Below are 25,414 nucleotides of genomic sequence, written 5' to 3'. Positions count from 1 at the left end.
AATGTTGTTACAGCGGTATTAATTTCCGCAGTATTTTCTCACCTGGGGCCCTATCTTCGATATTCACCGATCCGCCCAGAGCGGGGCGTACCCGTGACGCGTACATCGGGACGGTGCCAATGTACTTTAACACAGAATGGGATGATGAAATTGAAAAAGAAAGGAAAAAGTATGACAATAGATACTGTCGTCTGCTACTTCGCGCCAAGTTAAAAAATCACCCATGCCCTAAAGCATGCCCTAAAGCGTGCCTGAATCCGAGCATCTGCGGTAGCTGCGTACACGTCGCGCATTACAGTCGCTGGGCGAAAAAGGGCAATGGGTTGCGGTCTCAGCGTATCAGTCAAAACATATGCGTTGACCAGCAAAGGAATATATGGCTCTGGCGTTGGTTCTTAACGCGACGCGAATGGTCGCAAGAATAGTGAATACAGTTCAGCGGTAACTGCTTGAAGCAATGTTTTTCGCGACGCTGCCGCTGCTATACCCGCAAGGAGCGACGAAACTTGGTGGCAGAGCGTGAAAAACACTATGACTGAGAAATATTTGGCGGTCCCTGACAGTCGCTTCGTTGGCACATGCGGAGTTAAGGGGGAGAGTCTTCGCACGCTCATGCAGTGAAGGCAAAAGCAGATGATATACTAAAAATCTGCTCCTTTAAAACTTATCTTCGTCGCCTGAAAAAAAGTGTAATAATGAAAACAACTCAAACGAAAAATTTGTACCTTTGTCCATTCACGAACGTTCGCTAGTAACATAGGGAGAAGAGTTCTACGAAGCACGCAATCACGCCAGAATTAAAATGGATTCTGCAAAGGGAAGCAGTAAAGCTGATAGCGGCACCACGCTGCGGCTCTATTCAACAGGAAACTCCGCTCAATTTTATGCAGAATTACCGCGCGTTGGCCCGCGCGCCCGATGATAGTATATCGGCCGAGGAAAGGCGGACGCTGTGGGTGCAGCTGGCAAAAGACAGGTTTAATTGGAGACACATGAGAGAGGCCTTTGCCTTGCAGTGGGCGCAGTGAGGTTGATGTTGATGGTGACGACTGGTCGTCTGATGGAAGTTCATATCACAATGCAGAAGGTCCAACAAAATTCGTCACGCAGAGCCCAGCGATACATTTGCTATAAGACAACAGTTATGCACCTGCAGCAGCAACAGGCAGCTCCTTTTAATGCAGCAACATTCCTAGTAATTGAGAAAGGCTTAATGTCTGGAAAGGTGAACAGGTCACATGGAAAAAGTGTCTTCACATAGGCTACTCAACCTTGGGGAACGGGACGAATACACAAGTGCAGAGTGAAGGTGGACGTAGCTGCCACATTAAAAACAGCTTCATGCAGTGTGGAAGACAATTGCATTGTTCGCTTCATGCAATTTATCTTAATGTGCACATACACACGCATTATCTAGTGCACGTGGCACATTATGCATGAGCATGTCTGAGGGTGAGGCGAAGGAACAAAAGGAGAATAAAAGCAACTGTGAATTTGCAGGCACCGCAATTAAGAAGGAATAACAGCAACGCGACAAGAAACACACAATGATGAGAGCAGCAAGATAACACACAAAGAAGGCAAGATATGCAAGGCTAAGGTGGCCCTCAGCACAATATTTCAGGGAGGCAGCATAACGCATAGGCAGTGGTATTATGGCAAATGCTTCATTAATGCTGCATAATGGCACTATGTGTGTATTGGTTTTGGCAAGCCCTGTGCACTCCACGGGGAATCTACAACAAGCTTCAGCAATGTTTGTTGCCTGACCTACAAGTGTATGACCACTTTCTGTACACTCTTCAAAACATACATATTAAGGCCATTGTTGGTTCTTTTCAAGCGGTGTATAACAATGCAGTTAAGCAATATACACCATATACTGCTTCAATTGATACGCTGTGATGGCACTAATGCGCACTGCAGGAGAAAATGTTCAATGAATTGCATTCACTTTCAATGTAGCTTTCATTACTGTACATTAAAAAAAAACAACCGAAACTCTCTATGCGCACTAAAAACATGACGTCTACAGTTCAATGAAGGCCACCATACTACAAGAGGGCATTGCAATGTCAGCAAAAGTTTGAAGGAAGAGTGAGGACAAACCGAAGTTGCTCTCTAACAATAGATTAACACATTCTAATAAGAAAGGGCCTGCTTGTAATAGGAACGAAGCTTGTGTACAGCTTATAGATTATTTGTTCAAACAAGCACTTGAAGTGCGCAAGATTACCGTTGTGAACTACATTGGCAAGAAGGCTATTACAGTCCTTGACTACGTGAAAGAAAAAAAATGGAACCCTTCAGATGCACAGTGGTGTGTGCTCATGGAAGGTAAACTATGTTTTGTAGCACGATTAAAGCAGCTTGAAACATGGCAAGTAAGTCGGTGTGTTAGTTTCCAAGAGGCATGAACAGAAATTATTGATCCTGAATAAAATGGTAGAACACGTTGCAAAATGAGGAAATTGAAGTCAATGAAAGTGCTTGTGCATAAATTTAGGCTTCCTGAAAGATTACGTTCGTGTGCAGCTTTGCTGGCTATTTTCTCTTCAAGTTCAAGCAGGAGAATGAAATCAAACAATTCAAGTGGAAATAGGCTGATATTTTGTTTTGGACTGTCAGAATTTTTTTCTCTGTGATTACTACCAGATAATATTTTTATTGCTGTGTGGCATGTGATGACTTTGCAATTAGTGTTAAGATGTTATTGGGTGGTATGTGCAACCAGAAAAGAAAGGTATGGAAAGCCTGCACACGCCACTGTCAAGTAGTGGTTTATAACAGGGCATCATTAAGGCTGCCATTAAGCAGAAAACGCAGCATTATCCAGCCGGGATTATGTCAAGAAACCGGGCCAAGCGTGCATGTCTGAAATAAAAGTTACTAAAAATAGAATTTGCAATTTAAATCAAAAGTCAGCGCATGAATCGAACTTTTCACCTACAAAAAATGCGATTAAATTTCAGTCTGGCTTCAAAAACCCTTGAGTCACCAGCCAGGCACATCCTACCAACTACAACCTTTGTCCCTAAAGTTCTGAGACTGAGTCCTTAAAAAATGCTTTTAGCATTGAAATAATTTGTGCAGCACCCCTTCGAAATAGTCCCCCTTGCAGTCTATGCACAGTTTCTAACGCTTCTTGAGGTCTTGGAAAGAGTTGGAAAACGCTTCTTTTGGCAGGGCTGTCAGCTCCTTTCTCGTGGCGTCTTGAATAGCCTCCACGCTCCCTTTCAAGCGACCTTTTAGGGCTCTCTTCACATAAGGAAACAAGAAAAAATCCCATAGGGAGAGGTCAGGCGAGTATGGCGGATGGGAAAGTACAGTAATGTTGTTCTTCGGGAGAAATTTTGTCATGCTGAGAGCAGTGTGCGGCTTTGCATTATCGTGCAGAAGGCTCAATTGTCCAGATGTTCATATGGCAGGGCGATGGCGTCGCAGTGCGTCACGCTTGTGTTGGAGCGCGCGGATATAAAATTCCAGATTCACCATCTACCCTTTTGGGACGACGTCTGCATCATCGAAAAAAAATAGCATCGTCTTTGTTTTCGTCTTCTGTCACCGCACCTTTCTCGGCGCTGGAGAGCTTGTGGACCGCCTTTCCGCGCTCTGACTCATTGTTTGAGGATCGTATAGAAAGCTCCTTGTTTCGTCTTAAGCAATGATGCTGTCGACGAATACTGCATCCTTCTCTGCCTCGGAGAGCAAATCAGTGCTCACTGATTCCCGCGTGTTCTTCTGGCCCTGTGTGAGAGAGTGCTGCACAAGTCTGGCATTTAGCTTTCGTTTCCCCAAGTTCTCACAAAAAATTTGTTGGCATGTTGTCTTTCTAACGTCGAGAGCATCTGAAAGGTTGCGGACTGTAATGATGCGGTCTTGCTGTAAGATTTTCCAGCTTGAGCCACGCTGTTTACTTTCCGTGAGGTTGAAGGAGCTCATACGTCTGTGTTGCTGTCTTGCTAAGCTTCACACAGAATTTTATGTTTACACGCTGTTCGAGGTGGACGTCCATCTCTCCAGAATCTCTCACAGTAGAATGAGCAGACAACTAGGGAAAACGTATATTTCTACATGTAGTGCCATCTAGCGGCTGCCGCAGCAACTAATGTAAGAAGCTCAGGATAGCCGGAAAACATGGCGCTTCACATACGCACCAACATTTGTTTTGGGGAGTCATCCCTAGAGAAGAAAATAAATCAGCCTCGAAACTTTACGGACAAATGTTGTAGTCCATGGAGGAAAGATTGACTCTACTGAGATACAAAGCGGGGATGATGTGTGTGTGCTGCAGGCTTGATTTGAAGCCTAAAATGTAATTACTGCAGTGAACTAGACATTTGCCACTCAGTCTACAGTAATATAATGCAAGTGAACTTCAATGTGCGAGTGTTCAAAAACAAGAATGTAGAACTTTGTTGAGATAATTGTGATACACGTGAGAACATAAATGAACAACAGTGACTGTATGTGTGAAGAGAAACCACTGCAGGGAACTATTAACACTGTCGCGTAATGCCGTCAAATGCTGAGATTAAGTGTGTGCTTATTCAGCATCATTGCTTCGCCAGAAATTTGAGGAACAATATGCTTGCCTGCCTGAAGGATCAATTGTAAAACTGCAAAGCAACAACAGCTATCTACTGCCCGTGCATACCTGCCCTGAATCAAACCTCTTGGTTTCAGCTTACGGAACCCCCTTCGTCCTTTTGTGCTGAACTCGTTGCAGTTCAAGAAGCACTCTGCTCTGTGGCCGACCTAACTATGCTCCTTGCGGCCCGCGTTGTCATCCGCACTGACGCCCTTCAAGTTGTCCGGTTGCTACGACGTGTTAGCCGCTGTCCCACGATATTTCAGGACATCCACCGGCTCGCGGCACGCATCCCGCAGCCAGTACCTATTGTACCTATTGAGTGGGTCCCACGGGATCTGCTGACCTATCAAAGGCAGGCAGATTTAGCGACCCGCCTTGCGAATCCAAACTCATCACCGCCTCGGCTCCTTCATTTGGACAATTTTACCCTCCTTTCATCAAGAAAGGAACTCCTCCGGCGCCGCACACGTGCTCTCATACCTCCGTGTGCGGTAACCCTCCCCCGCGGACCCACCCGTGCAGAGGAGTTTGCGCTTAGGAGGATCCGGGTCGGGGTTGCCCTCACACCAGCCATTACTCGGAAGTGGCCTCAGTACCGAAATTGTTTCCTCGGCCAGGGTGTCCGGTATGTAAACACGAGGACATTGAGGCCGACATTCATCACTTACTGTGGGACTCCCCAGCTCTCAAGCCTACAAGGATCCGACACCTGATGGTAGCAGGTCTTTCACCAAACAAACCTTCTTCATACATTGCCTGGACGCAGGGACCGTACCATCGTTCTCTACTGGACTTCGTCAAATCAACTAACCTTTTTCCATTCATTTAGATCATTCCTCACACCTTCACCCATCATTGATGCCCAGGGGCAATAAATTTCGCTTTAAAAAAAAAAGGTGTCCTCCTACTATAATGGGGCGCGAGACAAGTTGCTATGCCTTTTAGGTGTTGCAACTTGCCTGTGTAAGGCATGTTTTACATGCACAGGTAGGCGGAAAGCACTTGGGACATTTCGTAACTCACGAAAAACTGCAGCACCAGAGGAATATTCAGGGGGGGCGGGGGGCACTTTGTGTACCTAAAGTGTGGTGAGGCGAAAGCCATTCGCGCAGTGTTGCTACTTGTGTCGCTGATGTGTGGAGATGTTTATTAAAGTCTCCACAACTGTTCGCTTCACAACACTTTCGCAATCGCACGCGCACGCTTGGTTGCTGGAGACACAGGAGGGCGTTCAGGCGGCATCCTTCCAGATCGGCATTCATGAGGCGTCTGGCAAGATTGCCTGGGAAGCGCTCCTCTCGAACGGTGGTGGCGCCAGTCAATGACGTCACACGCATGCGCAATAGGCCCAAGCACAGGTAATAAGCACTAATATTGCTAATGGACTAATTACTATTTAACTGCGAGGAGACTTGTCTGCCTACGTGGAGGAATGTGAAAGCATGTGTTTTGAGGAAAAGTAAGGTTTTTGAGTATAGGACGAAGTGGTTCTCACAACTAGAAATTTCAGTGGAAACCTCGACAATCTTTGATCGATAGCTATACTGTGACACTTTTCTACGAACACCCCTGCTGGCGGGTCATGAGCATATAAAGGCTTTCGCCTTGAAATTAAGCTCTGTTGTCATGCATACCGCTAATAAATTGAAAGCAAAAATATGATCATGCTTATAGAAGAGCACCAAATGAAGAAGACTTCATCAGCTTCTTAGCAGTATGCTGTCAAATTTGAAAAGAGAAAATGCACATTGATTGCTTCTGGCATAGCTACATGTGAAAACCCTGGTAGTGAGTGCGAGTCCCATACTCAGCTGATCATACACTTCCTTTCACGCAGAACCAAAATGGTGCTGTGTCCTCCTCCGTGTCGTAGATGTTGATGCTCCTGCTATTATCACTGTTCGCCGGTGGTCTTATGATCCTGCAGCTCAGTGTGGATGAATGCACTCTGTTACACAACGGAAGCTGTGCTGATCTTCGAAGCGAACTCTTGACCATGCCATGCAGTACTTGACATCTTGCAGACAGCTCATGTGATCATTGAGGAGCCTGGTATGTCCACCCAGCTAGGTAACTAGTCCAGCCGAGACGTGAACACGGTCAGAGTTGTCCGCCACATCTGCATTTGACGCACACCATCACCGGCAAGTTAATGTTGTACACTTAAATCTTCGAACAAGCTAGACATTGGGTTTCCAAATAGTGAAATTGTTGAAGCTGCAAGTTCAACTGCAGTCTAGTTTCTTGTGTGATAGTAAACTATGCTCAGTGCAAAACCAATCTTTAGTGCCAAAATGTACTGTTTCCACAATAGGTACAGGTAATTGATTGCAGATTTTGAAAACTGATGGCCACGAATAATTTCATATTACAGCATTTTTATTGTCAGTAAAAGAAACCACTACAAAACAGGTTGCAGGGAAGGGTACAAGTTCATTTTTTATGAATACTTTAAGTTGTTTAGTATATGCATGCTTTTGCATTTTGCACCGATCAAAATGAGGCTGCACTGTGGCATTGTGGTCACTAAGAGAAATCCAAAGCCACAGAAGAGCACTGCGTGTCACCCACACCTATCTCTGCAGGCATCCGAAAACTATGGTCGTGATTCATTTACATTATTTTGATATGCAGTTCTGTTAACAGTCCTTCCTTTCTCAATAAACTATGTATAAATGCAATCAGATATATTAGCTGTATGCATTCATACTCCAGGTAAACACGTTAACTCTACATGCCTGTCACAACACAATAAGCACGTGCTCACCAGTTTGATGATTTCTATGCTGGCTGTACAGGAGAATGAAGGGATAATCCACACAAATGGGTTATGGATGGATCCCACACACAATTCTTGCATGCTGGTAACTTCACCGGCAGGAAAAGCACACCTTGTAAAAAAAATTGTACACGAATCATATATTTTTGTTTTCCGCGTGCCCTTACAGAAATAATTGCAAAAAAATTTTTTCGCCCTCCTGCGGTCATCTCCACGTGACTGCTGTGTAACTGATGCTGTAACACTGCTATGAAAATTTCAGCTTGAGTGGCGAAATCCCCTTTATGTTCTTCATTTGTAATGCTTAAGCCCGGTTATCTTATTCTTTTAAGCTTTCACGGAATTTTTTGCACACTTAAGGATACGACTGATTGCTGCACATAATCATTTGCTTGCTTTAAAGTCATTTTCAGCCTGCATGCAAAAGGAATGAGAATGATGCTACTCAGTCGCCGCTAAAGCTCTTATTTTCCTTACCTCAATGATGCTGGAGGCGTCACGTTTTACGTTTATCGACAGAAATTTACGCTGTCTTGCTTACACCGCTTTGATTCATAGTACGCCAGTGCATACGGATGTTGTGTCGAGAAGCCCGACACATTGCTGGAGTTTGGTGCTCGGCCGCGCGAACACACATCTTCATCCACTCATCACGCGCGCAAAGGTAATTCGTTCCACGACGTGCACTGCTAGCTATCGCACCTCAGAGCTCAGCAGTACGGCCCTGCCTCTCACCGCAGTATATCCTGGCATAGCCACCACATCATAAACCTCGTCACATGATTGCACTGAAGAGCTGTCTACTCAGAGACAACTCGAAAGCGTAGTGGTGCTATCGAAACAAGCTCTCCTCTCGCAGTTTTAGGGTTGCGCAAACGACGAATAAATGAAACAATCAGCAAAGCTCATCAAAACCATAAAAACGCACCGCCCACGCAACCATTACCAGGCTACATTAACCGCATGGACCGATGATTTCTCACTGGAAGCGAAGGGTTTCCAACGGGAGAGCAGTTAGCGCCCCTATGCGGCTGTATATTTAAGCTCTCGCTAATAACGCTGTGATCCCTTGCTTATTTCACATGCACCCTTACGACGCCGTTTCATTGCATTGTGCAAACAAAACAATACTTTTATAAGCTTAATTTTAGCTTCAAATACATACTTGTTCAACTGCGGCGACCGCTGCAACTGCAAATCACCGCTGCATTCATTCATTTAGATAATTCGGTGCCTTTGGCTGGACGAACTTATTGCGGCGAATTGCAGCCGTTTTCAGCAATGGCGGCACATTGTAAAAATGATGAAACGTCGATTTGGCATCATTTCATAATGCTGCGTATCACGTGTTACACGTGACATTGTTCCATCCAATCAGATTTCAGGAAGCGGCCATTCTCAGTATGCATCTATTTTCTCCAAATTGGCATGTCGAGCGCATGTGTTCTCAAACGTACCACATGTACCTTTTTTGCCGTTCACAATCACATATATTTACCAGCCAGGCACCAAGAATAGCGCAGCTGAAATGTTTTTTCAATGCCACGTCAAGTTGACGTAAGCGCGAAAAGTGCGTCTGCAAAAGACGATGATTGGCGCCCACATTGCACTGCCTTGTCGCTGACTGGCACTTCTGAGAGCCACTCAGAGGCAACATGGCGCCGAAGGCGAATGTGAATATCGGAATAGGGCCCCTGGGAAAAACAAGAGGAACGAGTTGGAGCCCTTCATCTTGGCGTTGCCGCCGTGCCCACTGCCAGCCGATCCCCAGGATGCGTCTTTTTTGCCGATGGTATCGATGTCACTTGGCTTGCCGGTTCCGTTAGTGGCATCTTTGGGCTTCCGTTAATATAGTTATCTGCCAGAACGAGTAGGGGCCACTGCGTCGCTGATGCCAGAGTCGGTGCGCTGGAGGCCAAGAAGACTTGTGTGCGTGGCATTCCGTAGCAAGCGCTGTCACCTTGGGCCGCAAGCCGAGCAGAGCCTGGACAAACAAGAGGAATAGGGACCCCAACCTACAGTTTGCCGTGCGACGACAGCGCCGTTCTCCTCCCGTAGCGGCGGAATTCTGAAGCGTCGATAGGGCACGACGGCGCCGGGGCGCTCTGACTGGCCGTGTTCGCGTGCTGCGCGCGCTTTCTCCCTCCGCATGCTCCTCGTGCCCGTCTCCTCGCGGACGCTGCGGATGCGAGCACAGCCTGACGACTACTGCACAGTTCGCCGTTTATGTCCATCGCTGGGCAGTTTTTACGCGGTAATCGAAGTGGCACGCGGCACCGTGGTTGCATAAAAGTGGGGAAGCGCCTTGCTTGACTTGTGGGCTTCTATGGAATGACGCATTTGCTTACTGACGTGTGTGCTGTCAACAGATATTACCCAGATGGCAGGAATCGTTCAATGCGAAGTACCGGTGCATTATCGCGCGCTGCAGTATTGATTAAAAATAGTACTACTTATCCATCACTGGCGGCGACAGGAGAGAGCGCTGGCGGGCACTTAATATATGTGCACTTACTCGGCCGACACCATGTAAAGTGGTAGCGCATACAACTGCGAAGGCGAAGATGGCAGACACGATTCCACATGTGAACTAACCTTGTGTCTTTGTCGTACACACGAGTAGCAGTGTGGCTCTGCAAATTACACTGTAGCTAGACCATTGTTGTGCGTAACGCGTTACAAGTAACGGCATTACCGGTAACGCACTACGTTTTTCGGCAAATTAGTAAAGTAGTCGTTACCAATTCGGAACTGTAACGGGTAACGTACTTACGTTAACATTTTTCGGTAATTGGAGGTGCCACGTTACTAGTTACTTTTTATTCCAGCTGTGACCCACTCCGCCCCATTTTCTAGAAAAAAAAGCGCAGAGCACCTAAAGTGATGTAAATAAACAAAATGCACAGGTGCTCCCGACAACCCGTGTTGGGGTTTGCATGCATGCCAGAAAACAGCAGGCCTTGACAAAGCACTCTTCTAAAAAAAGACGGAATAGCCATAAAGCACAAAACACCTGCACGAACACGCATTCACACACTTGCCTTCACCTACCTCCCCTTCCCAAACCACTCACACACACACAACTTTCTACAGAGTGGAAGCATTCCGATCATTTTGGAACATCACATTTTTCAGAATTACTCTAAGTTTGTTGAGAGTTCAGCGATGTTTACTTCGTGAAGTTAGAATCGATGATGGAGTGTCATTTTGTGTTTAATGCCACATTCATAAGATGGCTTCATCATGTAATACACAGTTAGAATCGAACACATGTAACTCTACAGGCATCTTTAGGCTACTATAACATCGCTAAGCTACTGCACATTTGTGCAAAATATTCTCGTTAAATCCGGATATTGCCTAAAACCGTTGTTTAGGCTTGTTGTTATTTGGGAAATGTGAGCTTTATAAAATTGTTATCGTAATTTCTTAAGGTGACGAAAACTTAACATTTATGGCCATGAAGTAACGGCAAAGTAATGTACGGTACTTTTTTCGGTAACGGTAACGATTACGCGCTATATTTTTTGTAGGTAACGTAGGGCGGTAACGCGCTCCTTTCTTTAACGTAACCAGTAACGTATTTAGTTACTTTTTTTCGGTAACGCTAACAACACTGAGCTTGACCTCGGGCGGCCGCGCAATAGTGTTATGTGCCCCGTCGATGCGCATCAAAACTGAGTTGTGCCAGCGGTTTGTGAGTTTTAACGTCCTAATTCTGTACGTACATTGTGCGCAAAGCCGTTTCTGAAGAGCTACGTAATAACAGGTATGATTTTTAGATATCCGTATGGTAAATAAGCCATATGCTGTAAATACGACCATGTGGCAGAAGCGGCTAAGCAAGCGCGACACCGGTAGGAACGGCAATGCGTTACCATATTGGTCGCATCAGCCGCACACCCATGCTAACACTCTCAAAGCTCAACAGAATGGGATTCATTAATGCGCACCTATATTGCGAAATACGCTTTCGTATTTCGCACAAATCTAAACTCGGCGCGATTTGATCTGTGACACTGGGGTGAGCAGCATAGCGCCAAATCCATTGAAACACCGCGCAAAGGGAAAAGAAAAAGGTAGCAGAAACATGTCACCAGCACGCACGGCGGAAGCAAGCAGATCGAGACGAGCTAGCACTATTTGAAGACACGAAGAAAAAAAACGCGAAACGCATTCGTGCCGCAGCATCGTTGGAAAGCAGGCTAAACTTCAGTTTTCACTTCGTACACCACGTGGTTACGCGTTCTGGGCACAAAGCTAGGGCGTGACGAAAACAGCGCCCTTTTGGACTGTTTGCTTGACGCCGCGCACACGAGCTGCTCCCTCTCTAAACCACGAAAGCGGGCGCAAAATTTTCGTAGCAGTGTCAAAGTGTGCGGAAAACCCTCGAGCGGGCGCGCTCTTCTCTCACAACGGGGTCCATGCACGAGCAGAGAGAGCATAGCGCGAAGCAAGCTCCTCTCTCAAGGGCGCCGAAGCGCGAGCCAGAAAGAACGAGTGCGCGCGCGCGAAACTCGTTTCTTCACGTGCGGGCTAGGCAACGCACACAAGTCAGTGGCGAAGCTCGTCGTCCTGTCCGATCAATTAGAAGGAATCGCTCGGAGAGGGCGCTGTTCACTGGCGTCCGCAGCGCCCTCTGGTCCAGGTTGTGTCCCATATGGGTTTAAGCTGTTCATCTTGGCGTTGCCGCCATGTCTACTTGTGCCGTGCTGTATGCTTCATGCCCTATTGCGCCATTGCCTTAAAGCTGTGCTGAACGCTCCCTTTCAATTTCAGTAAGTTCCTCTGCTTCACGGGAGATTCGTTTGAACCTTGTTGCAGTTTTGGAGGCTTTGTGGAACAGTGGAAGTGGTATTATACATAAATATTGTTGCAGTGCTCATGAAGCCGTTTAACTTAACAACAGCGCACATTGCAGTAACACATTTACGATGCTGAGAGGCATAGGAATGAAGGAAGAATTAAGACAGCATATAGATGAAAAAATGCACCGAGGTATGTTGGCAAAGGACACCGCACGCTGGGCCCAGAGTGACGCGGCGATAAATATTCACGGCACAAGAGGCAGAGGTATTATCCATATGGATATAGTGGTAGCAACAGCAGTCACCGGCATTCGAGGTGCCGGGCCGGTGAATGCAACGGCATAGACTGCCGCCCTGGCCGCACACATCAGTAACTTCCCAACCAGGAACTGAAAGCATTCCCTGCGGCTATTCCTGAATACACCAACCACCACAAGCACCTAAAGCCGCAGAGCGCATAACTGTTCTCTGAACGCAACAAGGAGCTATTTGACGGTATTTAGCATCACCGGCGTCCTGAGGAGCGTGTCTAACAGATGGCGCACGAATCCAACGGTCCTCCCGAGGGCCAAGAAGCAAGGCAGGAGAAGTGATGCCGGTCGTGGCGCAACGCGCAAACAGATGTTCGCACCCGAACTAAGTAGCGGAGCGCGAAGGCTGCCGAGCGCGAGGCATTCGTTGTGGCCTCCTCAGTTTGGTAGCAGCGCCTTGGCAGGGAGACAGTCCACTGAAGCGGTCGCCGCGTGCAGATTCACGAAAACAGCTCAGGGCATCTCAAGATTCACGGGACAATGTTGTATCACGAAGTCAGATGTCATAGATGACGCGAGAAGAGATGTAGGCCAAGATGGCTGGAGCAACCACTCGCCCGCCGTTAGGAAGACCACAGACCTGTTTTGAGAAATGCCGACTGTTGTGGTCTGCTTCCCACGACGGTTCGAACGTGACTCCACTTTGCGACACCGCTCTTGCAAGCATGTTTTGGAATGCCGCACAACTCTCACCGAATCCCACTCAGGATTTTTCACCTGTTAGGCAAATCGCGCCGTTAATGCTTTCCGAGCAGCGACGTTGCCGCCAGCTGCACAAGAAATACTCAGGAATTCATCATCATCATCATCAGCCTGATTACGCCCACTGCAGGGCAAATGCCTCTCACATGTCTTTCCAATTAACCCTTTCCTTTCCCAGCTGCGCCCACCCAATACCTGCAAACTCCTTAATCTCGTTCACCCAGGTAACCCTCTGCCACCCCCTACCACGCTCACCTCTTACAATCCACTCGGTTACCCATAGCGACCAGTGGTTGTCTTGCCATCGCCTTACATGCCTTGCCCAAGCCCGTTTCTTACTCGATTTCGACCAGGATGTCATTAACCCGCGTTTGTTTCCTCACCCACTCTGTCCGCTTTCACTCTCTTAGCGTTATAGCTATCATTTTTCTTTCCATAGCTCGCTGCGCTGCCCTCAACCTAAGCTCAACTCTTTTCGTTCGCCTCCACGTTTCCGCCCTGTAGGTGAGTAGTGATAAGGTAATGCTGTTCTATATTCTCTTCAGGGATGTTGGTATACTGCCATTCATGGCCTGAGGATGTCTGCCATATGCGCTCTACCCAATTCTTATTCTTCTAGTTATTTCCCTCTCATGATCCCGATGAGCTGTCACTACCTGGCCCAAGTAGCCGCATTCAGTTACCACTTCCGGCACCTTGCTGTAAATTGGAAACTGCTGTTCTTTTGCTACACAGTTCAACATCACTTTAGTTTTCTCTGTGTTATTCTTTAGACCAGTCGTTCTGCTCTGCCTGTCTAAATCATTGGTCATGATTTACAGTTCATCTCCTGAGTGACTCAGCAAGCAAATGTCACTAGCTATTCGCAGATTACTTAGGTATTCTCCATTAACTCTTATTCCTAACAGTTCCCAATCCAGGCCTCTGAATGCATCCTGTAAACAGGCGGTGAATATCATTGGCGAGAGTGTGTCGCCCTGCCTGACTCTCTTATGGGATTTTTTATTGCTGACATTGTGAGGGACTATGGTAGCTGTGGGTTTGTTATAGATATCTTCGAGCATTTTCTCAGAAGTCTGTTCTACACCCTGATTCCGCAATGCCTGTATAACTGCTCAGTTTTCCACCGAGTCAAATGCTTTCGCGTAATCAATGAGGGCTATATATATTGGTTGGTTATAGTCTGCACGTTCCTCTGTCCCATTATTGGTAGTGTGAATATAATCCATTGTGGAATATTTTTTACGAAAGCCTGCCTGATGATGTGGGTGATTTAAGTGTAAGGTTATCTGACTCTTATTAGCGATTACATTAGTAAATACTATGCAGGCAACTGACAGTAAGCTGCTTGGTGGTAATTTTTCAAGTCCTTGACGTGTGCTTTCTTATTAAATAATATAATATTAGCGTTCTTTCAAGCGTATGGTACGCTCGGTATCTTAAGTCCTTGCGTATACAGAGTGGGTAGTTTCTTAGCTCAATCTCACCTATGTCCTTGAACAGATTTGATGTTACCTGACCAGCACATGATTCCTAAGTAAATCCCCAACTTTAAAGTAAGGTTTGATATTTGCGCCCCTTTGCATTGAATTCCCTGCCTCAAAGCATGCTCTTAAGCTATTCCAAATATGGTTGCTGCTGCGTAGGCCAACAATAGGATAGTATTTATATGTGGGTGGTATTTAACAAGGCATCTATTATATATGCTCAAGCAACAATGTTCTATTTTATTCTAAAGCTATGTTCTTTGGTGTGTCCTGTGTCGCATGTGTGGCGTAGATAATTAAATAAGTCGGGAGCCTTTGAACTCCGGAGTTTTCTGTTATTGGCACGGTATGGGCACTCCCTCTGTGGCGTTTACTCACGCGGCAGTATTGTTTAGTTATTTATTTATAACTTCTTCAGAGGCCCCATTGAAGGGGTATTACATGAGGGATTGGGTAACAGGGCATAATATTGCTTCAACTGATGACTTGAATAGTTTGGTTTATGGGGGTTTAATGTCCCAAAGTGACTCAGACTATGAGAGATGCCGTAGTGAAGGGCTCCAGGAATTTCGACCACCTGGGGTTCTTTAACTTGCACTGACATCGCACAGTACGCGGGCCTCTAAAATTTCGCCTCCATTGAAATTGGACCGCCACGGCCGGGATCGAACCCGCGTTTTTCGGGCCAGCAGCCGAGCGCCATGACCATTCAGCCACTGTGGCGGCTAAATGACTTGAATAGTGATGAATCAGTTTGATCCATCACTAAGGCCGGGTAAGTCATTCCAGTCCTTCCCGGTGCGTTCAAAAAATGAGGACAGCCGAGCAGATGTGCGTGCGGGCAGGCGGAGGACAGGTGGTCTTTTCATGGTTAGTTCGGCTTGAGATGCGGTAGGCTGAGATGATAACAGACTCGTTTGGGAACATGATAATAGAACTTGTGATACAGACATAATCTTGCGATGTGACGTGGGCTAGTTAAAATTGATGAGCATTGCATTTTAACTTGGTGACACTTTCATGATAATAAGCAGAGAAGATGAACCTAGAGGCGCCGTTTTAATCGCTTCTAGCGTATTAGAAGATTATTTTGATCTATGTCCCAGATAGCGCATGCATACTCAAATTTAGTCCGTGCAATTGTTAGATAGGCTAGTGATTTCAACGATCATGGTGCTGGACGTATCCTTCGCCGAAAATACCCGAGGACGCGATCAGCTTCCTTTCAGAATTGTGTGTCATGGTATGACCACCTAATATCACGTGTCAAATGAAGACCTAAGTATTTGTAAGCTTTTACAGCGGTGATTTCTGAGTTAGCAATAAAGTACTTTGAAGATGGGTCAGAGTTACGTCTGTAGAAGGAAAGGAGATAAGTTTTTCACGTTAAACGACATTATCCAATTATGACACTAAGATAATACGCAATCTATGTCGGATTGAAGGAGTTGGTGATCATTGTTAGTGAGTATAGGACGGTAAACAACGCAGTCATAAGCGAACAAGCGTATGTTAGAGCATATGTCATTTGGTAGGTTGTTTATATTAATAAGAAAAAGATGGGCCCAAGCACCATGCCTTAGTGTACTCCAGAAATAACAGAGGAGCGGGAGAAAAAATATTTATTAGCAAAAACAAACTGTTGCCGGTTAGTTAGAAAGTTACGAATCCTGTAACGGGGGGTTTGTTACGAGGTACTGGGGCGACGGGAACGGCAACGGCAGCAGTCTGGGATCAGATCGGCAAAAGACACACAAGCGTAGCGCTGGCAAAAACTCTCGAGAACACTGTCATCTCGTCTTCGTCTTTTCAAATCATCCGACGCATCTTCTTCTTTAGCCTTACAATCACCCCGGGGACAAGAGGAGCCATCCTGGCGACTTAGGATGATGGCCAGACGGCGGGGTCGTAGTAGGGCTTGAGGCGCTGGACATGAACGGTCTCCCGTCCTCGGCGGCGGAGATCAGGAGACGGCGTGAGGGGTTCCACGATATAATTAACCGGAGAGGTGCGCTCCAGCACACGGTAGGGACCATGGTACTTCGCAAGAAATTTGGAGGAGAGACCGGGAGTTCCTGAAGGGATCCAGAGCCACACAAGTGCACCAGAAGTGTAGTTCGGTGGGGTTTGGTCTTGGTCGAGGCGGGAGCGCTGGCGATGCTGGGTGTCAGTGGTGAGTGACCGGGCAATTTGGCGGCAGGCTTCGGCGTGTTGCGCGGCGTCGGAAACAGGCCCATATTCGGATTCATCAGGGCGGTAAGGGAGGATAGTGTCGATAGTAGCAGAGGGTTGGCGGCCGTAAAGTAGGAAGAAAGGAGAGAATCCGGTGGTAGACTGCGTAGCGGTATTGTACGCATAAGTAACGTACGGAAGGACGAGATCCCAATTCGTGTGGTCAGAAGCGACGTACTTGGAGAGCATGTCTCCGAGTGTGCGGTTAAATCGCTCAGTGAGGCCATTGGTCTGCGGATGATAGGCGGTGGTAGTTCGGTGAATCGTGTTGCACTCTTTGAGAAGCGCCTTCACCACCTCAGATAAGAACACGCGGCCTCGGTCACTGAGCAGTTCACGAGGTGCACCGTGGCGAAGGATGAATCGGTGCAAAATGAAGGAGGCGACGTCCGTCGCTGTGGCAGCCGGAAGGGCAGCAGTTTCGGCATATCGTGTAAGGTGATCGACCGCTACTATAGCCCAACGGTTGCCGTCTGCAGTGTATGGAAGCGGACCGTATAAATCAATGCCAACGCGGTCGAACGGGCGTGGAGGGCATGGTAACGGCTGCAGCTCAGCAGCAGAACGATGGGGAGGTGTCTTGCGACGTTGGCAGGGAATGCATGCGCGCACGTACTTCATGATAAAGGTGTACATTCCGCGCCAGTAGTAGCGCAGCCGTATGCGGGTGTAGGTCTTGAAAACGCCCGCGTGACCGCTGTGGGGGGCAGCATGGAAGTATGCGCATATCTCCGAGCGTAAGTGACGTGGAATAACGAGCAGCCACTTGCGACCTTCGGAGTTGTAGTTACGGCGATAAAGTAGGGTGTCACGGATCGCAAAATGGGCAGCTTGGCGGCGGAGCGCACGTGACGGTGAAGCAGCCGTCGGGTTGGCGAGAAAGTCGAGAAGGGAAGCGATCCAGGGATCCATGCGTTGCGCTGAAGGCATGTCGCTGAGGCGAAGCAAGGGCAGAGAAGCGTCGGAGGTGGAAAGGCTGGCGATCTCGGCTGGAAGGGGGCAGCGTGACAGTGCATCGGCGTCTTGATGCTTGCGGCCGGTGCGATACACGACGCGGATATCATATTCTTGCAAGCGAAGGGCCCACCTAGCGAGGCGGCCGGAGGGGTCTTTCAGGTTGCAAAGCCAACAGAGCGCATGGTGGTCGGTCACAACGTCAAAAGGGCGCCCATAAATGTACGGTCGAAACTTCGCGAGGGCCCATACAATCGCCAAACACTCTTTTTCAGTTACGGAGTAGTTGCGTTCTGCTGGTGTGAGTGTGCGGCTAGCATAAGCAACGACGTATTCGTCAAAGCCAGGTTTTCGTTGGGCGAGGACAGCGCCGAGGCCAACACCGCTGGCGTTCGTGTGCACTTCGGTAGGAGCGGCCGAGTCGAAATGGCGCAGAATGGGCGGCGCCGTGAGGAGACGGCGCAAGGTGGTGTATGCGTCGTCGCACGCTGGAGACCACAGTGATAAATCCGCACTTCCAGACAGCAGTTGAGTCAAAGGCGCAGCAATGGACGCAAAGTTGCGAATAAACCGGCGGAAATATGAGCACAAACCCAGGAAGCTGCGCAGGTCTTTGATGGAGGTAGGTTTGGGAAAGTCAACCACAGCACGAAGTTTCGCTGGGTCGGGACTGACGCCCTGCTTAGAGACAACATGACCTAAGATGGTTAATTGACGAGCGGCAAAACGGCATTTTTTTAAGTTCAGCTGCAGGCCGGCGTCAGAGAGGCAGGTCAAGACGTGCTTCAAACGGGAGAGGTGGGTGTCAAAGTCCGGGGAAAAGACCACAATGTCGTCGAGGTAGCAAAGGCATGTCTTCCACTTAAGTCCGCGCAAAATGGTGTCCATCATCCTCTCAAAAGTCGCAGGGGCGTTACAAAGCCCGAAGGGCATCACCGTAAATTCATACAAGCCATCCGGTGTCACAAAGGCGGTTTTGGGGCGATCGGCTTCTTTCATCGGAACTTGCCAGTACCCGGAACGCAAATCAAGAGATGAAAAGAGTTCGGCCCCTTGCAAAGAGTCCAGAGCGTCGTCTATGCGCGGGAGGGGATAGACATCTTTGCGCGTAATCTTATTAAGGCGGCGGTAATCTACACAGAAGCGTATGGAGCCATCCTTCTTTTTGACGAGCACCACAGGCGACGCCCATGGGCTGCTTGAGGGCTGAATGACGCCGCTCTGGAGCATCTTGTCGACTTGGTCTTCAATAACTTGGCGCTCGGCGACAGACACACGATAGGGACGTTGTCGCAGCGGTGCGTGGTCACCTGTGTCGATGGCATGGGTGACAGTGGAAGTTTGGCCCAAGGAACTTTGATGTGAGTCAAATGATGAGCGAAACTGATTAAGTAAAGTGAGAAGCTGTGCCCTTTGCGGCGCTGGAAGGTTGTCGTCGATGGAGCGAAGGAATGCTTCGGTTGAGGAGGGATCGGGCGCAGCAATAGGTGGGCTGAGTGCGGCTATGGAGAGGTGCGGCGCGTCGTCCGTCTCTTCGCGGATGAGCAGAGACGCGAATGGTTGTACCGTGCCGAGACATTCACCTAGGCGCAAGGCGTTGGGGAACGAGAATGGGTTAGACACGAACAGTACGGAGAGGCCAGCGGACATAGTCAGTACAGCGTATGGCAGAGGCAGACACTTGCGGTGCAGAAAGATAGGGGACGGAGTGAAGAGGACAGTGTCGTCGCGAAGAGGGCCGCAAGAGAGGGGTACGAGGACTGAAGAGCAGGGAGGCAGGTCAATGTCTTCGGCAAGTAGGGCCTTAACACAGGCACCAGGAGGGGCAGTGTCCAAGACAGCTTCGGGCAGGTGAGAGAACTCGACTTCAGCTCGAGCACAATCGATGATAGCAGCATGGCGCGATAGGAAATCCCAGCCCAGGATAACAGCATGAGAACAGCAGGGCAGTACGACGAATTCGACGGCATAAATGGTCCCCTGGATTACAACGCGAGCGGTACACGCTGCTGACGGCTGGATGTTCTGAGCGCTGGCGGTGCGCAGTGAGAGTCCAGCAATTGGCGTCCTTACTTTTCTTAAAGAACTACACAGCTTTGCGTCCATGACGGAAACGGCAGCACCAGTGTCGACAAGCGCCATGACAGAAACGCCGTCGACGGAAATTTCAATGAGGTTAGCGGCTGACGGATGATGGCAAGACCCAGCACCTCCACCAAATGTAACGGGGGGTTTGTTACGAGGTACTGGGGCGACGGGAACGGCAACGGCAGCAGTCTGGGATCAGATCGGCAAAAGACACACAAGCGTAGCGCTGGCAAAAACTCTCGAGAACACTGTCACCTCGTCTTCGTCTTTTCAAATCATCCGACGCATCTTCTTCTTTAGCCTTACAATCCAGGCAAAAATATGGGAATTGGGATTATCTTGTGAGAGTTTCAAAAAAAAGCCGCTTGTGTGGAACCTTGTCAAAGGCTTTTTCAAAGTCTATAAACAGGTTGTCCACTAGAATGTTGAGATCAAGTTTAGCGCTTAGGTCATTATAAAAAGAGCTAATTGAGTGTCACAAGAGAGACCCTTTATGAATCCGTGCTCGTTCGCGTGAAAGAACTTAAGAGAGAATAGAAATTTTATGATGTCAGAGAAGATTGCATGCACCATTAGTTTTGATGGAACGCTAGTAATAGATATCGGACTGTAATTGTGACGAGAAGATGAAGGCCCTTTTTCGGTACTGGAATGACTTTACCCACTTTCCAGTCGGGCGGTACAATGCCTGCCGAAAGGGATTGCTGAAAGATATGAGTGAAGAGGACACTTGGGATATGGTTTGTGTTTTTTAGTACTTTAACACAAATGTCATCAATACCTGCTGATGAGGTTAGTTTCAAAGAATCGATTTGTTTTAACAATACCATGAGGTTCGAGTGATATATCGGGCATCACAGTGAATCCAAAAGATGGAAAATCAGGTAGATCCCCGTCTGGTTCGCGAGTAACTACAGAACTAAAGGCTTGGTTAAACACTTCGGCACCATCCTGCTCGGCAACTGCACTGTTATGATCGGGCGAAGTGTTAATGTGTTGCTATGGTAAGGAATAATGCATTTACAAAATTGACGAGGGTTTGTGCGCAACATTCCAGAAAGCGTGGTGTTAAAAATTGATTGCTTCGATTTAAAAACTTGGGCGTTATAAACCTTTTCGGCTTCGTAATATTTCTTCCACGTGATAAGGCTATTATTTCTTCTGGCAGCCCGAAAAAGCCTTTCCTTCTTGTTATTGAGGCGTTTTAGTGTATTAATGAACCGATGTGTGGAAACACGCTCACTCACAGTAATTGTAGGAATTTGCCGCTGGATGAGGTAACTCATTTTATTTTTAAAGAGAAGCCGGTAGTCTCAGTAGATCTTTGCTCAAAATCAATAAGAAATTAAGCAAAGTAATTCTCAAGTTCACGGTTTATGCTGCTGTAATCGCTTTTATCATATAAAGGGAGTGTTTTGGTTGCTTTTTTTGGTTTTGTTATGTGGCTGAGAAACCTGGCGAGGAATATAAAATGATCACTCAACCCTGAAAGATATGAAAGAGATAACAGGTTCTCTGGATAAGAGATTAGTATCAGATCAAGTATGCTAGATGATTGTGCATTTTCACTTGTTGGGGAAGAGAGTAGTTGGGTTAAAGCAAATGTTTGACATGTGTCATAAAAAGGCATACTGATGAAATTTGATGCGATCTCAGAAGGGCAAGACCAGTATATCGCAGGGAAGTTAAAATTGACTTATACTAAGACAGTAGCATGCGGAATTTTCGAAGTTACACTTTTAATAGCCTCATGTAATAGTGGAACGAACGAAGCGTCGCTGCCTGGAGCACGGTAAACACTGCAGATTAAAATCGGCGGAAAAGAGGCGGTGGAGCAGAACAATATTTCAAGAGGTGAGTCAATTGTTAAATCGAAGCATTGAATGTTACGGCGGATGCCTATCAGCACGCCGCCGCCTCGTTTGCCTCCGCGATCGCGCCGAGAAATATTGAAGCCGGGAATATGATCTGCCATTCTTTGTAATCTATTAGTTCAATAAGCAAAGTTTCAGTTTGGAAAACGACATTGCATTGAGTGGTATCAATGAGACTGGTGAGAGCATCGCGTTTAGGAAGAAGGCTTTTTATGTTAGTGTCAAGGAAAGATACAGAGTTAAAAGCCGCGCTGTGTGAGGGACCAGGGGATGCCTATGGGGTGCAAGGTACAACCTGTTGAGAATCCTGATGAAATGTGTATGTGGTCATCCTATGGTCATCCTTTTCTGCCGCAGTGTAAAGTTCTCATGTTGGTCTTTTGCAAACTAGACGAGGTTTTTATGAGCTAGCCGGCTGTTCACATTTCGCATAGTTACGGCTACAAAAGCTTTTTCAATGGCCTAGCTTTTTGATTAACTGCTTTAAATAGTCCGCTATACCCTGTGTAGTCTTTAAGTGGTACAGTTAGAGACTGAATCAACTTCAGTGTCAATCTACACTTTTTGTGAAAATTATAGAGGACAATCAGTTTTGTTCTTGTTCATGCAATGTGGCTTCTTATGCACTGCTAGCTTTCTAAATCTCTTCAGCGCGGGGGTGAATTTTTCCCCTCGTTGCTCCAAAACGTGGGTATTATAAGGATGCTTCAAGGACCCTACTCTATTATTTAGAAGCAATCCACAGGGCATCTCTACTTTTTGTATACTTCGCAAAGCTGCACCCGACGCGGCGGCTGAGTGGGAGAGTGTTGGGATGCTGCTCCTAACATCGCGCGGATAAATCCTGGCCGCGGCATCAACGTTTTGATGGAGGCTATAAACAACGGTAGTCCGCGGCCTGTGTGGTGTCAGTGCTTCTTAAATACCTGCAAATGTCATAAGTTAATCTTGAGCGCTCCAGTACAACGTCTCTTATAGCCGGTGTCAGGTTTACGAAAGAAACCACACATACCCTACCATTTTGCACCTGCTCATGCCTTCTTTTCTTACGCCGACTTGAGTGCAGTGCATGGTGGCCATCATCAACGACGTGTACGACAAGGCTGCCGCGGAGCGCGCCGAAAAGTCCTCGAGTTCCTCTACGTCGGCATCCGAATATCACAGCCGCACCACGACTATGTTGGACGAGGCGATGCTGACGTCATCGACAAAGCCAGTGGCAGACGGCAGCAGGCCTGCGGCCGACAGCCGGAAGAGACCTCCGCGCATTATCCGCAAGCTAAGCGCTGGCCCTATCAGGGACATGTCGGGAACCGAGGAGCGAGGTGTGGACGCCGACGCTGTGTTAATGCAGGAGAGAAGCGCAGCCTATGACAACAAAGGCACCAGAGAGAAAGCCCCGCGCAAGGAGAAGGGCATCCTTAGGAAACACAAGCCTTGAAAAAGGGCATGGGGCTTCAGCGCATGATATGAGTGTGATTATCACCACTGCGGCGCCGATAGACCTTTGGCGCTTAACTACAATATACATTGATATCTCCCTGCTAACGCTATTCGGTAGCATTGTAGGTTCGTGCTTTGGGTCTTTACGCAAAAATTGTTTGCAAATGCTGTAGTGAGCATGTTCTGTTTTATGCTGCGCCTTGATACCGTGATTGTGTACTTGTTCTTTTCCTCGAACTATTTTCGCAAAAGCATAGGCGCATCTGTTGTTTGCAATAAATATTACGCGCATATAGCGTTTGGACTTCTTAAATCTTTGCAGTGCACTTAGTAACAGTTCCCGATATCCTGAATGGATTATAAAAGAGAATTGCTAACCTTTCTTGCGCATGCTAAAATCTCTTGGATATTTGGTGCTCCCGCTACCAGACTGGTGGCGCTCAGAATTCAGAGCTGCTCAAGATGCACCATATGAAGCGTTATTAAATCTCGCAGTTATGTTCAGTGGCACACTTAGACTATATATCAAGGAGGATATGAGCATAAATTTTGCGGCTGCCTTCTTGGCAGGAACAGCACGCGCAGAGGTACCTCGTAGATATTATATGGTACTGCTTCATGCGATGTCCGGATTCCAGCCGTGAATCAGTAGACCTCGACTAAATACCTGAGTCCTTACCACAGGCATGAAACGTTTACTGGACGTGGGATTGACGAAAAAGTATTTATGAAGGTTAGTCACGTAAGCCGATCACCTGAAATGATTGAGAGCGAAATGACACTTGTATTATCTATCCTGGTAAACCGCCAGCTTGCCAAAGTCCCGATAGCAGAGTCGGCTGAACTCGGTATCCTGCCTTTTTATAGAGTACCTGCACCGTCTTTTAATTTGTAAAAACGTCAGCTCTCCATATCGCATTGCCCAAAAGGAACCTCTGCTGTGCGTTATAATAATGAGCAGGTGTGCATATTTTTCTACACACCTGGGCATGTCGCCCAAAGCCCGGTGAGCAGGTGGACAGCCTACCAGAAAGCAGGCTTCAGTCAGTCAGCCAGGCAGGCCAGCCAGGCCAGGCAGGCCGGGGGCAGGCCGGGGGCAGGCCGGGCAGTCCGGGCAGCGTGACGGACTGACTGACTCACTTACTGACTAAAGGCTGAGGAAGAGAGGTTAAACCCGGTGGACTGCTAAACAGGAGTGCCCTGAACCAGAGAGCAGGAAAAGAATGAACTCTTACCAAGAAGTCGGCAAGAAACTAGGAAAAGATGTTCAAGAAGTTTATTTTTTATAGTTTATGGGGTTTTAACGTCAAAATGCGACTCAGGTTGAGGGATGCCATAGTGAACGGCTCCTATAAATATCGACCACCTGGAGTTCCTTAACCTGCACTGACATCACACAGAACACTGGCCTCCGGAATTGGCCTCCATCAAAATTTGGCCGCCGCGATCGGGATCGAACCGGTGTCTTTCAGGTCAGCAGCCGACCGCCATAGCCACTGAGGCACCGAGGCGGCTTAAGAAGTTTAAACCTTGTGTCTAAAAGAAAGGGAGTACCAAGTGAACACATTCAATTGGAAATAGATTGCACTTGAGCGGCCATAGAATTGGGAAGGACTAGAGCCAGGAAGAGATCTAGGAAATTCTAGGAAGTGCCCTATTCAATGAAAGATGATCAGGGTGCCTTAAAACACGCAGCGACCTGCACCTTAAGGCTGGGGAAAAGTGTTCAAAAGAAACGAAAAGATGTTCAGTCTGTTGTAATCATCCCGTTTCAACTAGGATGCTTTTTAGAGCACGCATCCATTGTGCTGTCCCTTCGGGGGAACGGAATCACGCAAGAGCTACTCCGTGTTTTCCCTTTTTGTCACGAAATCTATTTCTCTCACAAAGTCGGACAGCCGGAAAAACCGGATTTGCCCAGGACCGCAGTGCTACTCTGAAATGCTTGTGACGAAGGATCGCTTAGTTTTGAACTTGACGGTGGTTAGAGCGTACGAGTTGTGAGTCGGACTCTTAACTTGGGAGTGAAACACAAACCTCCTTTGCAGGCTGAGTGTTCGAAACTGGGTTTGCCTCCGAAAGGGCGCAGCGGGGTTTGCGGAGCATCAGCACAGCCGCAATCCCCTGGCGAAGCTGCGCGTG

At 47.6% G+C, this 25,414-nt stretch overlaps 1 protein-coding gene across 1 annotated transcript in view; it reads left to right on the top strand.

The window, feature by feature from the left end:
* Positions 1-23,270, top strand: part of LOC144124782 (cytoglobin-1-like) — a 45,992-nt gene extending 22,722 nt beyond the window's left edge. Inside the window, exon 2 of the mRNA XM_077657661.1 lies at positions 22,896-23,270. Coding sequence (XP_077513787.1) covers positions 22,896-23,270 — 375 coding nt within the window. The remainder of the gene's footprint in view (positions 1-22,895) is intronic.
* The last annotated feature ends 2,144 nt before the right edge of the window (positions 23,271-25,414 follow it).

This window comes from Amblyomma americanum, chromosome 1 (genome assembly GCF_052857255.1).
Source record: "Amblyomma americanum isolate KBUSLIRL-KWMA chromosome 1, ASM5285725v1, whole genome shotgun sequence".
Classification (NCBI taxonomy): Eukaryota; Metazoa; Arthropoda; class Arachnida; order Ixodida; family Ixodidae; genus Amblyomma; species Amblyomma americanum.
The sequence above is the reverse complement of the archived record's forward strand: the minus strand, read 5'-3'. Positions and strand labels throughout refer to the sequence as shown.